Source organism: Eimeria maxima, genomic scaffold (genome assembly GCF_000499605.1).
Source record: "Eimeria maxima Weybridge genomic scaffold, Emw_scaff187, whole genome shotgun sequence".
Lineage (NCBI taxonomy): Eukaryota > Apicomplexa > Conoidasida > Eucoccidiorida > Eimeriidae > Eimeria > Eimeria maxima.
Window position 1 is genome coordinate 12,352 of NW_013564773.1, and position 15,946 is coordinate 28,297.

The following is a 15,946-nucleotide window of genomic DNA, read 5'->3' on the forward strand; positions in this document are numbered from 1 at the left end:
TACAGTCTAGAAGTAGGAACACGCTTATTTTTCCTGGTTTGCGCCTGCTCACAAACTATCGCTGCGGTTGCTCTGAAACCTGTCCGTTGTCGTGAGCTGAGATGATCAAGGCGAACGGCGGTGAGCACGGCGTCAGGGCACTGAGTGTACTCCCTGCGAAGCTTTCTAGTATTGTGGGTTGCCAGCATGGGAATTTTTGGTCAACTTAAAGAGTCTTGTGAATTGCGATGCCGAAACAGCTGCCAGTTATTTGTTTTTCATCATCGCTAATACCTGTCCTACGAGTCCTGCTGTGAGGTCTTAACTCTATGCCACAGGACTCCAGTGCATGTCGCAAACGAGCCATTTAATGGATGTGTTCGGAAGGGCGATTGCGCTGTTTGGAATTTAATCTATGCCTAGCAGCGAAACTGCTACACAGGGTACCACTGCAAGCATTGAATGCTAGGAACAGGTCTGGTTTGTGTGAGCATTTTCGGAAACGATAGCAGCTCAATAATGATGCCATGCGAGTAACCCTCCCACGGAACGAATGCATGTCCGTCGCCTTCGTTTAGTAATACGCTGAGTATTTGTTGCCTTTACCCCTCCAGTGTGTGGGGAATATCAGTTGGCATCATGCACGTTAGTAGACTCTCAAGCAAATTCCAGGTTCGGACGATCAAACAATGGCAGTTCACCACTATGGGAGCACATGCCTTTTCTTGAGGTTTACCGCAACGTAAAGCGAGGCCTTAGCACAGGGACGATGTTTCGATACAGCAAGGTTTCGTTATTCGCAAGGATGCCAGCATGTATCTCTTCTATGCTACAAGTGGATCTCCACAAACATATCAGAAAGTTGGAAGTGACACAAAGATTCCATGTAGTCGAATCTACCCTGGTGTAGTAAAGGCTCGCTGCCCTACCCCGTTCGGAGTGGAGGGTTGCGCAATCAGAAGGCGACGAGCCGTAACTCAAGAGTGCACCTCACAGCAAAACGGAAGGTAAAATGATACGCCCAAAAACGCGTTTCAGCGCTATTAGATGAGTGCCACCTTTTTATCGAGAAAGAAAATAAGCTTCATCACGCTGGCCATCACCCGGGGATGGCAGAATCTCTTGGGGCCATACTGAGCGCTTTCGTTAAAGTTTCTGCCTGCCATCGTTGATACTACTGAAGAAGGCATGTTTGCTCTCTGCAGCCATTCGCCTACAGTCAGCCTTGTGGTGATCTCATGCTCATACGCCTCTGTAACAGTCGCGTTGTATTATGGATTCGCCGAACACATCCAAATCCTGGATGCAGCAGGCACAGCCAGCAGTTTCGCGCCACTCCAAGTCAAATGTCCCACAATCTTACCGACTGAAACTTTACTGGGCACATCAACAGCTATGACTGGCTAGCGCTGTCGGCGTTGGTGGCGGCATCCAAAAGTAATTTTGCATGCATACAGGACCACAGAGATGCATACGTCCCGTGATGAAATAGAGCGCCGCTTGTCATTAGTTCATTTTTTTCGAGCTCCCTAAGCGTGGGTTCCTTTTCCATTTACCGGCAGAGCTTCTCCTGCTTCAAAGGGCATCGTCTCCTTTTCTCTTTCCCTTGTGAGGTGGGGCTGCCAATACCTCCCGCTGCAACAGCTGGCAGGCTGGTAGCTCGTTCTTTGGCTGCCATTCTTCTTGGTGGAACAGCACTCTCAAGGGCAGCAGAAGCATCATCAGGACAACCGGCGCTATCGTCAGCAACAGCAGTTGCATTGCAGCAAGCAGGCTGCCGTTTTCCATGCTGCTGCATTGGCGAGCTGTCCATATGTGGGGTGGCCACGGGAAGAGGCGATGCTGAACAGAGAACCACAACGCGGAGCCGAACTAACACGCTGCAACATAAAATGTGAAGATGCTGAACCTACAGCTACCAATTCAGGAATTCACATGACTGGAAGGGCTGCAGATTGCTCACTTGAATAGGGGCCTCGACGTTTCCGAAGACGCAGTGCTGAAGTACTTTGGCAGTCACTCATATCAAGGTGGACGTCATCCGCTCTACAGGTTTCTTCAGTTCCATTTTGTTGATGTAGCTTCTCACTTTCCTGACACTGTCGGTTTTGTTGTTTGTCTTCCCGTTGCTCCAAACGCTTCTCGTGCAGCTCCTGAGGTGCTTCTATAGCACATGACGCTGCGCAGATTTGCTGGCGCTTGTCCATTCTACGCAAAGATATCCGGGATACTTTCTGTTGCATCAAACCTTGGTGCTGCAGCAATAATTTGTGTTGGAGGAACAACAACTCCATTGCGTCCGATGCTGGGTAGTGCTGCCTCGCGGCAGCGACAGACTGCAGTAGCAGGAGAAGCAACTGACCCTGCTTTCCGATACTGCCGTTTTGGAGGAAAAATTTCCTACCAGTTGATCGCTGCTGCTGCTCCTCTCCAGAACAAAAATGAGACAGGGAACTGAAAAAATAGCTAGCCAGAAGACACCTCATTCTATCAAACACTTTCGGTGGGACATGCTGAGGAGGCCGCTGCAGCTGCACTATCAAAAGCAGCAGCCGATTTGCTTTCTCAACAGCCTTGGCAATTGCCATCCTCTGCTGCACTAAGTTCTGCTGCCTAATTTGATGAATGGCTGCAGTGTCAGCGATCTCGTGCAGCAGGCTCCCTAAGTCTTGATGTCTTGGGGGTGGTGATCGTGACTCTGTAGCAGTCGCCGGCGTTGCTGATTCTTCTGCTTCAGAATCATCGCTCTCATCTGATATCTGAACGGCCAAGAATCTGAAAGCACTAATGGCATTAGCGGGATGACAAGATTATCGGTACAACAACACGGATATGAGGACAACAAATTGTGCACCAGATCTAACATACCTCGTCAATATGTGCATGGTTTTGACTGTGTGGAGAATCCTGCTGCTGTTGCGGTCTCCTCAATATCAACTCTCGCATCTCTCCTGGAAAAAGGGAAAAATAAATAAACGCAAGAGACAGGAATTGGAGGGTGGTAAAGACAACTAGAGTGAGGTAGGAAATGATATAATTAAAACTGGACGTGTGCAGCAAGACTTCTATGGACATAAATAAGCTGCAGAGGCCAATGCCTCGATTGAACAAGACAACGGACACAGCAAATACGAATAACGTGCAGAAGAAGCTAAATTAATCAGATGTTGGCCGGGAACGTCTGGCATATCGAACATTTATACGAAGCAGCGTGGCCCTCCATCGCATTTTGGCATGTTTGATCACAGGTTTCCATGTGTAGGCTATCTACCTTTGAAAATCATAAAGTGTTCCCATCCCGGTGATAAATGTATGCCAAGCTGATAGATGAATTGGCCCTCCGTTAGAAACGCACCTGAGGGGAAACGCAAAAGCAACAGCGAAGAAAAACGACCCTACAGAGTGTGGGGGAACGGAATATAGTTAACTTGTCTGAATACAAAAAGCTGCATCAACGTCTGCACCTTTCCGTGTATCTCTGCCGTCATAAGATTCTGGATTTACGACGATTATTACCGAAATTCGGTGCATGCACGCTAATATTGGTAGATAGCCATAGCAGAACAGCATCTGGCTCTGCTATCTTCCATTCCTGTCTTTGATGGCCTTTCACTTCATGTTGTATTCCCTAGTATATTCATGTGATACGTACTAAAGCTTAACAGGCTTGGGCCTGCTTCGGTATCGCACATGCACTACATATAACCAGGTGCTCTCTTCCTGCATTGCATCCGCACTTTATCCCCCTTCTTCTGTCCTATATTACGGCGCTTTGATAGATCATTCTTCCCTTACTCTTTGTTGCATTCGCAATCTCTTCTGCTGCTCTTTTAACACCCGCTGAAAGGAGGACGTGACGGTAAATAAAGCGGTCGTCAGAGTATCGCGGAGAGTAAAATACAATGCCTGTAAGCATAACCCCCAATCACAACAAAAACAACGCATTCGAACACGCACACGGACACACGCAGATATGCACGGACACACCCACGGGCACGAACACAAACACAAACAAACACAAACAAACACAAGCACACCAACACACAAACACAAACACAAACACACACACACACAGACACAAACACAAACACACAAACACACAAACACAAACAAACAAACAAACAAACAAACACACACACACACACACACACACACACACACACACACACGAGACCCCCAAACACAATGCACAGATTGCAACAGTGGCACTCACAAAGTGACAGCCAAAATAAAGCAATCACTCAGCATGCATATACAAGCAGTTTGTAGGCCAATCATTCTAGAGAGGCACTCAGTCCTACCGATAAAGAGATACACAGGGTACACGCAAGCAAACACAAACACATTGCACGAAAGAATGCATTACGCTGCAGAAAAAGACGCAAGCGGCACAAGGGCTCGCGCAAGCACAGCCACTTGAAGTTACAAAATCCACAGCTCAAGAAGCGCTGTACGTCTTCCCCTCAGGATGTAGATACCAACAAGGTTTCGGGTGGGCACTTACCAGAGGGTGTGTTCTTGACAGGATACCGACTGATATCGGATCTAATGAATTCATCATTCATCTGCTCCAATAAATGTTGGTCAACAGGAACAAAGACGGCAGTGTACCGACTCTCAGCAAGGTTGAGCAGCTCTTCTCGCAGAAATGCAGCACGCGAAGCCTCTGCAGCTACTGCTGCTGCAGTTTTCTCGCCTCCAGAGCATGCAGGAGTTGGCTTGCCATCGCATATTGTTGCTTCCGCTGCTAGTGCCGCTGGAAGAATGGCTTTTCCTGCTGCCGATGCTTCTGCTGCTGATGCTACTGCCATATGCTCAGACAAAATAGTTATCGGAGGCCAAGCGGGCAGCACTGCTGCAGTTTGGGTTGCCTTGTGCCGGACACATTTGCATGCAACAGCAGTGCCTGCCGCTACTGTTACTGCTGAAACCCCTAGAGCAGCCTTATAAAAGATTCCGGAAGTGCGCTGGCCAGCACTAGGATTGCAAAACAAACCGATATTGCCGCCATGCTGCTGCTGTTGCAGCTGTTGCAGTTGCCGATGCACCAGCTGAGACTGAAGGGCACTTAGCACCTCACTGCCACGCACCGGAACTCGAAGGAGTTCATTTACTCCTCGAGCAGTTGATGCTGTTGTTCCTGATTGCACCGAAGCAGCAACGCAACCTGACGCAGGGGATACTTCCTTTGTTCTGGCTTTTGCAAGACAAGGGAAAAAATATCCTCCACCCAGTTCATCCCTGCCAGCGGTGGAGGTCGGCAGGAAGGTCTGGCATCTGCTGCCGCAACAAATATTAGTGGCATTTCTATGCTCTACTGCTACTGGTTCAGATGATGCTGCGTCCAAGACTGATGCTGCTTTTCCTGATGGTCCTGAACATTTCCGGCGTCGTGTCCTTGCATTGCTGTTGCTGGCGGATCGACGGTGAAAGTGTGAAATTTGTCCGTTTTCGTCGCATGCACCGGCTGGTCCTGGTCCTGTTGCTACAGCCGTAAAGCGTAAGTTGTGGCGTGCTCGTCGGGGGCCTCTTCGCCGCTTGGGTGAGACACAGCAGTCGCACAATCGCTGCAATGATGCGAAACGCCGCCCTGATCTGCGGGCGTTTTTATCGGGAATCGGAGATTCTGACGGACTTAGATGCAGCGAATTCGGAGGGCTTTCCGTGTTAGGATGCTGCGAAAGGCGGCATGGGGGAAGGGAAGGTGAAACTGGGGGAACTGGAGGCTCCTCTTGCTGCCTCTTCCGGGCCAAAGAAGGGCTCATTGCGCCAGCTGCTGCTGCTGCAGCAGCAGCTGGCGAAAGTAATTCCTTAGGATACAGATATGGGGCAACTATATGGGGGCAAGGCGTGATCACAGGAAAGATGTTGTAGGGACCCTTACAGGAACAATACAAATGCAGGAAAGCCCTAAGGAATGTAGAGCCAAGGGCTAAGCCCGTCCAGTCCTTTTGTTGTGCCACAGATCCAAGAGAAAGGAACGAACTATTGAACTATATTTATTTCGCTCTCTAGCTGTTGAACAGACACAAAACCGACCGTGGGCGAGCGCGAGACACGCATGCAGCGTCAGCATGTGTGGACCATTCGATGCAAGAGAATGCCAGAAATATTCAGGATATTCAACTAATCGGGCCTACTCTAACGAAACAACACAAAGAAAGGAATAAAATAAACAGGTACGTGCCAGTTTAGGCGAGACTCCGAGGGTCCGGCCAGTCCAGCACTACCCAGTCTAGGAGCCCCTGGCGTAAATGACGGGAAAAGGAGCAACGAAGAGAAAGAAACAGTTTAAAAATGGAAAACTCAAGGTGATTATTCGGCAAGACACCCAATCTGGCGGAAAGGTCACTCTCTTAGCGGTCTAGTTGATGGCTGCGCCTTCAGCAGGTAGATCCAGCCAGGGGTGGTGGCTGGTCGTCCTGGGGACACTCCAAGCCAGCGGGAGATGAACTTTAATACCTGCAGGCTCATTCCCTATATAGTAGTAAAACCGGGTAAAATACATTACTCATCGTTACACTGCTGTCGCGACACCCCTACGACGCGTTTTCTGTCTTGTAGCCCGTGGCCTGCGCTGGACATGTCTTGCCATTCAAGACACCCATCTGCTAAGCTTGCCTTCAATCTACATGCAGCCGGAGGAGTTGTGTTCTCTGCTATTTTGGTGTTTAATACAGCAATCCAGAGTGAACCAACAATATGGGGGTATTTAACCCTCCACTTCCTGCTCGCCAGACGCGAATACGATTCCACCGCGTATCGCATGTCCTCTCTTAAACTGGTACTTGAACTTGAGCATGTACTTGAACAGAGGCACCCCAGTGATAACAAAAGGATCCTTCTTATATCGTGTACTGGGTCGGTGCATGTAAAAATAACTGGATTTGACGTATAAGCGAACGTAAGGTTATCGTGCAGGATGATGTGCTTTGCGTCTTCCACGTAAATCAGTTGGGCAACCCAGCATAGCAATTCACAATAATCTGTGCAGCCAATGCGGAAGTTACGTGCATCACAGATGTAGCGGGTTTATCAGGCTTAAATGCTGCGGCAAAACTCGGCAAGCTGGCTTCTCAGTCTGGGATACTTCCAGAAAGCCACGAATTTACAAATTGGGGGACCGTCGCTTTTCTAGACGTCCCTGTAAATATGCACCTCCCTAAGAAGGCAATTTATATAGGCTCCTAGGAAAATACTTGAGAACGAATGTTGATTAGGGGAACCCGATAGATCACCCGGAAGATCACACCCGCCTTGCATAGCCAATCACGAGGCGCACATTCCAGCATATTCCATCGGGATATCCATGTACAAGGCTCCACATATGCATATTAAAAACTTGCCTTGAGGGAGACCGTGGGAGTTCACAAGCATTGAAATGGCTCACCTACTGCGTTCTTGCACCTCGGTCCTTCTACTGTGTACAGTCCAGCGCAATCCTTAAGGCGTACTACATTGCCGCACTATATGCATCATATTCAACGTCCAATTGAACCACGTTCTGGCGCCAAGCGGAAAAGTGACTTCAGCAACTGTATTCGCTGCAGCTGCAGATGAACAATCTGCCATTATACTTTACCTTTAAGACATCGTAGCCCAACTAGGGTTTCGCCCGAATGCTGGACACATTGATGCTTAATCTCCTGAATATGAGAAAATGTGAAGAACCTTAAGTATCTGCGTTCCTATATCTACGCATGATATGCAAAAACACAGCACTAAAGTTGGGGAGCATCCAATGCTGTCCACCGCGGCGCCCACATTCCACAGGCTCCCTCCAGTGCAAGCTGATGTTTGTGCTACAAAAAATTCCGTGCGATAATCTTTAAAAATCCGTCAAAACAACAGATTACTGTCTGTTGAAGTGTGGTAGTTGATGGTACATCAATCAATCAACCACAAAAAATATCTGTCGCCGTTGAAGTCTTCAGCCTAAGCTGCTGCTTCTGCTGCCAGTATCAGATGGCTCCCTGATTGATTCAGTTCCAGCTGTTCCAACTCTAAGACGCCTAAAAATAGAAAGCAAGGAACTCCAGCTATCCGAATGCTGCCGATGCAGTAAAAGATGACTGCATCGATCAACAGCTTTGCGTAACTGTCTGTCTGCTTCTTCCAAGTTCTTTATAGTCCGAGCTGGTGAGGTGCTCATGAAAACGAATCTAAGCTGTAGAATAAATGCGGAAGCTTCTCGTTGGAGTGCTCTGCACTTCTGCTGGCGTTTTCCAAGACGCTGAAGGGTGCGAAAATTGCCAAACCCTGAGGGGGGAGCCGAGTCAAGTTGCTCCATCCTTCTTGTAAGGGATGCCGTCGCTTTTTGCATTCGTTGCAAAAGCTCCATACTCATTTTCTTTATCTCCAGCTCCTCCGTATAACTAGCCACAGCATGTTCTCTTCCACTGCCATCCACTATGAGAATTGCCGCACTTAACGCTGCTGCCCCTCTGGATGAGAGGTACGCTCCGGCTGCACGACGCCGAGCAACTAAACGCAAAGAAAGGGCCATGTGCTGTTGCAGAGGAATCATGGATTTTAGTTCACGTCGAGTTCGCCACAACTGACACTCTAGGAGGCGAGCTTCTTCCTGCAACTGAAGAAGGCGTCCCTGAAGACGGTGCCTTTCGGAAGAAGTGGATCTCTGCAACCACAGTTGGCCCTGCAGAAGGCTCTGCCTCGCCGAGTTTGCATGCAGCGAATTTAAAAGATGACTCCTTTTATTCAGCATGCGAGTCAAATGTCGCTTCGCCGTGTGCAGGAGGTCCAAGTCTTGTTCGGTCATATCCACGCAAACATCTCCAGAAGGTTGAAGGAGCCGGAGTTGGCGTGCATGCTCCGCTCTGTCTAATGGGACATCCAACAGTACCTTGCTCGACGGGACGGACTTCTTAGTGGGGGAATTTTTTTCTTGTTGCCTTTCGTTTGTAGAGATTTGATCCGAAATGCCTCCTTCACGCGTTTCCAAAGGGCCCTGGCGTGCGGCAAAATCGAATGGAATCTTCTTCGAAACCCCCAAACGTCCAAGAATTCTCTGAAACGCGGTATGTGGTGAAACTGGGAGCGACCCATGAACTATGCTCTCCTGCGCATATTGCGACTCATCTAGTGTCGGCGCAGGAAGACCTGATGTCCCAGTTCCGCCTACTGCGCCAATCAGAGGGCCGCCCTCGAAGCCACTTGAAGCTCCACTTGAAATGCCCTCAGAAGAAACCCTTAAAGAACCGCCTGAAGCTGTACTTAAATCATCACTTCCAGTGCCTTGGGGAACCGCACGTTCCAACACCGTTCCAGACTCTACGCATCTTCTAAAACGACCTGTCTCCGCCAGCGAAAGCACGCGTTCTCTTAAGCGACCCCCTAGCTGTCCGTGAGAATCCAGTAACAGTACACAATGGTGACCCCGCAGTAAAAGGAATATGGCTGCGGAGAGGCACAGGATGCTCACCATGTGCAAGACTCGATGGCCCTGCTCACGTCTGGGAGGAAGCGCTACATAAAGCGGATGGTCATTGCTGATGTATTCTTCAGAGACAGGGTACATACCTGAGGCCTCCCGTACGATTCCAGAATTAGCAACTGTGTCGACCTCCCCAACCATTTCCCCGAAAAGATGTAAATTAGGTCAGGACCACCAAGGAAAGACAACAGATGTTACTGCTAAAGCATTTTGAGTGGGAATATGGGGTTTCTTGACGTAATTTATCTCCAACTGCGCCAATTCGTGCCCCTATGACGAGACAAGACAATTCGGGCGAACGCACGTTCGTAATGGGTAAGCAGCCAATAATACTCTGGATAAGCCTTCTACTTGAAGGGGATGATAATAAGCAAAGCATATACAATGTTCCGATGCATGTGAAAAGACACGCGCAGACGGGCTGTTGAGGACCAATCATACGAAAACAGTAGCGTGCTGCTTGTGAGAACCCGAGGCCGGGGAGTCATCGCTCCAACATCTGCCGTGTTTTATCTACGAATCTGAGGGAATTAAAGTTTTTGCTTTCCTCAGCAAGTGCTTATGTGCATTTAACTAGTGTTCAGATATAACATTGGTAAGTATCAAGCCTTGTCCCTCTGCTGCGTTCGACTGGCTTCTGGATCGATACGTGAGATCATCAACTTGTTTCTGTCAATTTGCCGGTGTCCCTACTTCTTAGTTCCCTCCATTGCTTTTTAAACCATGCACTGAACATTTAGAATATGGCTTAAGGCAAGTGCAACTGGGATTATCGTCGAAGAATTTGTCAGAGTTCATTGCCAGCCCCCGTGCCGCCTGTTCTACTTCCCTCTTCTGATGTTCAGAGTGAATGCAATAAATTCATTTTAAGTACAATACACGAATAGTTTAAATGGGTCACGCAGTTTGCAGTCAGTGTTGATATGGTAGTACATCTTAAGCTCATTCACTAACCAGTGGTATGGAAGTAGCTTATTGGTCCAGTGGTTACACGGTGAGGGATGGCGGAATACGCTCTCGTCGCACATGAGGCAGATTATTTATCAAACTGGGGAATATGTTCAAGTGTTGGGGAAGAATTCCACAGGATTTCGACATAATTAATGGTGCAAGTCACCGTGGTCTCACAGCTGAGAATTACCTCACACATGAAGAGAGCTGGAGCAATGTGGCCAGCATTTGTTGTAATCTATCTTTGTCGTCGTGCTACAGACGTATTGGCTTCTGCGCATATAACACTGGCCTACATAGGAATGACCCTAAATATTTTGTAGAACTGTTTCCAGGTACCAAGAGCTGTCGAGCCAAACGCATTTACACGCTGAATCTGTGGGCAATCAAGTATTAGTGGTAACATCCAATGCGGATCGCGTATTTTTGCATGAGGAGCTGCCCCGTTGTTGCAACAGAAGGCGGTGGTACAGGGGCTTTCTGTCCCGCAGGCGCCGTGCCGCAGTGCTGCCCTGACGTATGAATGAAGCTACGTTGTACAGCGTGTGCCGGAAAAGTCCCCATAGTGCGAATGTGCTCCGAGAAGTCATTAACGGTTCTTACATTCACCCACTGTTGTCGTGCTTCCTCTGCGAATTACGGAAGTGTTTGTAGGGAGTGCAACTCTTTTGCTTGTTCACGCATAAGTAAAACCCCTGATTTGCATGAAATTCATGCACTGCCCCAGCTTCGAGTTGAAATTCATTTTTAGGTTGTCTGTAGAGACAGGGGCATTCTTCACGACAGGTGTGCTGTAAAAATATTTTGTTCTCCATGGATCGCAGAAATTACGATTTATTCAATTCGACGGGTCTCCCAGCCGCTGGTCGCTTCCCCACCAAAAGTCAAATTTTGATCGTCCTCTTTTAACAGCTTTCTCTAGTACTCGCGGCTATGCAACATACTGCATTGCTGTGGAGGTGATATTTGTTTGTCGCACCAGCTTCCCGTGAACCTTGCGGTGTTACACCGCCCACTGCAGTTTCTGCATATTAGCAGACAACTAGTGTGAGCTACAGTGGAGACTAGATACTTTCGATATGAACAAATTAAAAATAGCAGGCCTCCCTCGCCTTTCTCCAGGTGTCGTGGGCTCGGCAGTTCAACCGCCTGGGGCTAGGGGAGGCGGCAGCCTGCCAAGCCGCCGCCGTGAAACGCAACCTCCTGCAACTCATTGTGCCCAAGAGCCCCCCCATAAAAAAACAAAGAATCTGTATTGGCTGTATGCATGAACGCTATAGTAACCATTGTTAAGAGCTCCTGCTTGTGAACTGCTCTTCCCCTATGTCCGGCTAGCGGTTCACGTGCCAACTGCAAAAAGGCTTGCTAGCCTCTTGCAGGCTATGTTCCACAGCCATTTTTAGCTCTACACATGAATAGCTAAGACTATTTTGAAGTTCGCCGTCGGCGCTGGCTGCCTACTAACACCGGGTGATGGTCCACGCGTCAATTTGAGGGACACCTCCCAACATTGGGGAGAGAATGCTGCAGCGACATGTAGTATAACCGCCGCACCCATTTGTTTACCTTAAACGCCAAGGAATGGTGCCTTATGAGACCACTATTCGAATGACACATGCTAGTGTAAGGGCATATGTCTTGTCAAAAGGTAACGGATGCCACACAGTCGTTGCCCGTTGTGCTCGGCTTCCCGTTCAAATCAGCGGTGCGACACAGACCACGAGTGAAAAATACAAGGAAGTGATACTTGCTGCACCTTTTAAGGTACTCTGTAACAATGTTTAAATTATAAGAACGGAAATCCTCGGCCTAAAAAACGCTGAAGCGCTCTGCACGACGGCGATGCATCAGCGTGCATCGTTGCGCAGTTGGGGACCCCTCGCGTGCAGCACAACAAAAGGCATCCCAATTCCCTGTAATTTTTTCCTTTGCAGTAGGTATGAGGATGGAATAACATTTTCCTTTTCATATTTCCCTTCCTGTACTCTCGTGGTTTCATCCCCGCACGTCACCGGCGGTGGAAAGTTTTCGCGATTCTCTCAGTACACAACGTGCTTGTTTCTTCCGGCGCAAAGCATCATGAATATGAATGTATTACGCATGCTTTCCTTTGGCAACAGGATACGGATATTTTTCGGAACTACTGCATCTCTGCTCTTATCAACACACCTCTTTGCACTCCTCACAACGGGACTTCGTGAGGAATGAACGCAGAATTCGTCAGCCAAAGCGACTCGCTGCATATTGGCGATGATTCAGGTGAAGATGGAATTATTGAGAATGGTCTATTTTATTCGATATTCAGGAATTCAAATATACTGTCTGGGGACTCCGGGAACTCTAGCTTTGCATACAAAGCCGCCTTCTTATCTCTTATAGTGGCAATTTTCTCAGTCACGCATATATTCTGGTGCCTGCGAGAGCTTTCTTCCCCTCAAACTGGAGCAGGCGGCTCATATAAACGAATGTTGGCTCTGGCAGAAGTCGGTTCACTCAAAAAGTGCATCGACGGCGACAGTACGCGGGTCGCCGGCGCGCCACCCATATCGCCGCTACATACAGGATCAACTCGAAGCGAAGAATCCAGTGGCCGTAATACATTTGCAGTTGATGGAACTAACATTAATGAGGGCTACAGGCAAGATCACCAGCCGTTGCATACGGTGCAAGCATGGTGGCAGCGTTCTCGCCGCCCGGAGAAGCCCACTCTTTTTCTTGTTATTGATGCACTAGAGAATGTTCCGGATGATACGGAGTACATGCGTCTCCAGCAGTCCCTAATTTTGCCCTCATCCGGGACAAAAAACCTGACGGTGGAAGAGAAGAATCTCATAAAGGAAGCAAATGACAAGCTGGCGTATATGCTGAAAGAAAGATCTCGCCTTGCCAATTCCTTGCGCAGAAAATTGGAAAAACGGGAGCGTTTGATAGCCTATGAGTTAGACTTGACCAACCGGAAGGTAAGGCCTGTCGGAGTGCTCGGCAGGTTGCGGAAACTTATCATACCGGCACTGCTTTATGCAGTAAGAAGAAGAGTGGAGACACTTACCACCGAGATTCGTAAGGTTGAGGAAAATCTAAAGATTTACCGGAGTGCATTAAAAGGGATGCTTTCCCGGAGGCAGCAGATGGCTCTCTCTCTCCGCTTACTTGCCCGTAGTCGGCAAAATACAGGAGCCATGACAATCAAAGAAGCCAATGCGTTGAGCGCAGCCAAGCTGATAATGCATGGCCATAGAAGAAGGAATTATGTGCCTACTTTTAGCGAGGGACTGGAGATTCTGAAGATGGGTTCTGAGCTGTCCGAGGCATTGCATGATGCAGAGCTACTTCTTTCAAAGCTCCTGAGGCGAGTGGCCTCTAACAGTGGATCTGGAGATTGCCCTAGTTGCAAAATCTTGAAGACGCACATGATGAAGTGCACTGACCTTCAGCGAGAGGCGGAGTTGTATGCTCTGCAGCTGAGGTCAGTTTTGAAGACGTTTCCTCCAGACAAGTGTAGGGAAGTTGCCAAGAATGTGGAAGGAGGTTCTCTTCAGTTACGAAGGAAAATGGAGATGGCACTCCAGTTAATTCACGACTAACCATGCTAGGACGAATCCAATACCTCCCTCTTCCGTACCATACAATGCGCTTTAGACGAACATTTACATTCATGCCAGAAGAATGGATACGTGTTGGCTCTAGCTGTTCCGCAGAGTCCTCTTTGTATAGAATTGATGGAGATTAAACTGTTCAGGCTCATTTTTGTTCCCGTGGCCCAATTCCAGACAGTGCTGTTTGTTAACGGGTAAGGGCATCACCACTCGAATGCGGCATAAACTCGTGGGAATCCCACTTTGTGCTGTATTCCAAGTCACAAAAAGTGAAAATATTTGGCATTCGCCGATGGGCATTAGATCTATTCGGCTTCACACTATGCCATATTTTGCACCGCATTATGGTTTTTTGCGTAAAGTTCTGCACAACGTCTGATCCGCCGAAGTCGCTGTTGAATTTCCTTTCCCATTCATTCCTGTGTAACGCACTACAAACGTTTTGTTCGCTTTGCTTGCTGGATTCTGTATTGCCGCCTGCTGTAGTGTGTTCGTTTTTCGTGATGCATGATATCACACTGTTCGCTGCTCTGCAGTGCACTCTACATTGCTTCTTGCCGTCATTTGTATTGCATCGTCGAAGTACATGCCGTCCCTAGGACTCTTTCCAACATGCTCCCGCCGGCTTCACCGGAGTTTCTTCCGTATTGCGCATATTCCATACATCACCATCCTTCGTTTTGGGCTTAATCTTCCGGCGCGCTTCGTGTACAGCACCGTACTTATTTGCACTGTAGTTCTGTTTGCGGTGGGGTTGTGCACTTCATAGTATTGTACATAAGACTGCCCTCTTGCTGGGTGCTGCGCGAGTTGCATACCGGGGGAACCGTGTCGGGGTTGCTTCCTGACTAGTGTACATGCCTACCAAGGATGAGACTCCAACGGACTTCACAGATAGGCAAAAAACAGTAACAATATTATGCACCATGGATGCTAAGAAAGCAACGTTGGACACGACTAGCCACCTGTGCCAGTGGCTAAGTGTTGCTGGCAATGGCTAGCACGAGGCGGCAGCAAGCTGCCTGAGCCTGTCAGCTAGGAAGCCGGCTGCCTGTTTAATGGCTTCGTCAGTGATTTTCTGGAGCTGCCGCTCCTCATTCTTTCTGGTGTCTTCACTTGTGCGGCTAGCTTTAAAAAGGGAACGATGTTTGGCCCTCGCATCTTGACGAATCCGCCGGATCTGGACCTTACACTGAATGAGCAAACACGACAGAAACGACGCCGTATGCCAAGATCGAAAAATTATCGAAAGAGACAGCTATCAAATCGAAAATGAGCAGCAGCAACAGCGACAATACGCAGCTGCGTGGTATGGTTAAACAACCGATAGGCAGGAGAGATGATAAAGCACTTCCACAGTATTGGCATCTCATCTCATGCGAGTGCAAACCAGATTCAGCACCGAGGCAAAAACGAGACCAACTTCCTCTGTTACAGCTTTGGCTTGAGCAATGAATGACGCCCGCAGCTCTTCGGTCATCTAAGAAAAAAAACAAGACAGGACCGGTCATTCAAAAGAGGTGCACGTGGTGGATGTTAGCCTTCAACCCAGAGCTTAGGGTAGTGAAGTTGGCTATCACTCAAAACTCTCGCTTGCACTAGTTTACCTTTGGAAGCTGCACTCGGACAGTTACTGGTCCCTCCTCAACAATCCTCCAATTATCATTCGCCGTTCTCAATGCTGAAATTACCTGAGCAAACGCAAAAGACTCCTTCACTTCCCACACGCTTCACAGCAAGAAAGGCAGCTGCCTTGCTTGAACTCACGGTAGAAGCGCAAGCCGCATAAAATGTGGCAAGCTAAATAACATTGACATCGACAACAGCTGCACGGAACGGCACCTTAGAAAGATGCTGTTCCGAAAACAGGGTCAGTATGACGACTGAATTCCCTTTTAGTTGCACTTGCGCCAAGTCACTCAGCCGCTTATTGCTGCCTGCGAACATTAAAGAAGCGCCTCTACAT

The 15,946-nt window shown here is 48.5% G+C and overlaps 3 protein-coding genes across 3 annotated transcripts; 1 reads left to right on the forward strand and 2 right to left on the reverse strand.

Moving 5' to 3' along the window:
* Positions 1-1,531: 1,531 nt before the first annotated feature.
* On the reverse strand, positions 1,532-4,790 carry EMWEY_00020350 (cyclin-dependent kinase, putative; the record flags this gene model as incomplete). Its single annotated transcript, XM_013480380.1, has 6 exons — positions 1,532-1,821; positions 2,069-2,738; positions 2,848-2,930; positions 3,251-3,334; positions 3,775-3,885; positions 4,484-4,790. The coding sequence occupies 6 exons, from the start codon at positions 4,788-4,790 to the stop codon at positions 1,532-1,534; spliced, it is 1,545 nt and encodes a 514-aa protein (XP_013335834.1).
* A 3,124-nt stretch (positions 4,791-7,914) lies between these two features.
* EMWEY_00020360 (hypothetical protein, conserved) lies at positions 7,915-9,574 on the reverse strand (the record flags this gene model as incomplete). The annotated part of the gene is made up of 2 exons (XM_013480381.1): positions 7,915-7,991; positions 8,323-9,574. 2 exons carry the CDS (start codon positions 9,572-9,574, stop codon positions 7,915-7,917), a joined length of 1,329 nt encoding a protein of 442 aa, XP_013335835.1.
* A 3,014-nt stretch (positions 9,575-12,588) lies between these two features.
* On the forward strand, positions 12,589-13,968 carry EMWEY_00020370 (hypothetical protein, conserved; the record flags this gene model as incomplete). Its single annotated transcript, XM_013480382.1, has 1 exon — positions 12,589-13,968. The coding sequence occupies one exon, from the start codon at positions 12,589-12,591 to the stop codon at positions 13,966-13,968; it is 1,380 nt and encodes a 459-aa protein (XP_013335836.1).
* Between the last annotated feature and the right edge of the window lie 1,978 nt (positions 13,969-15,946).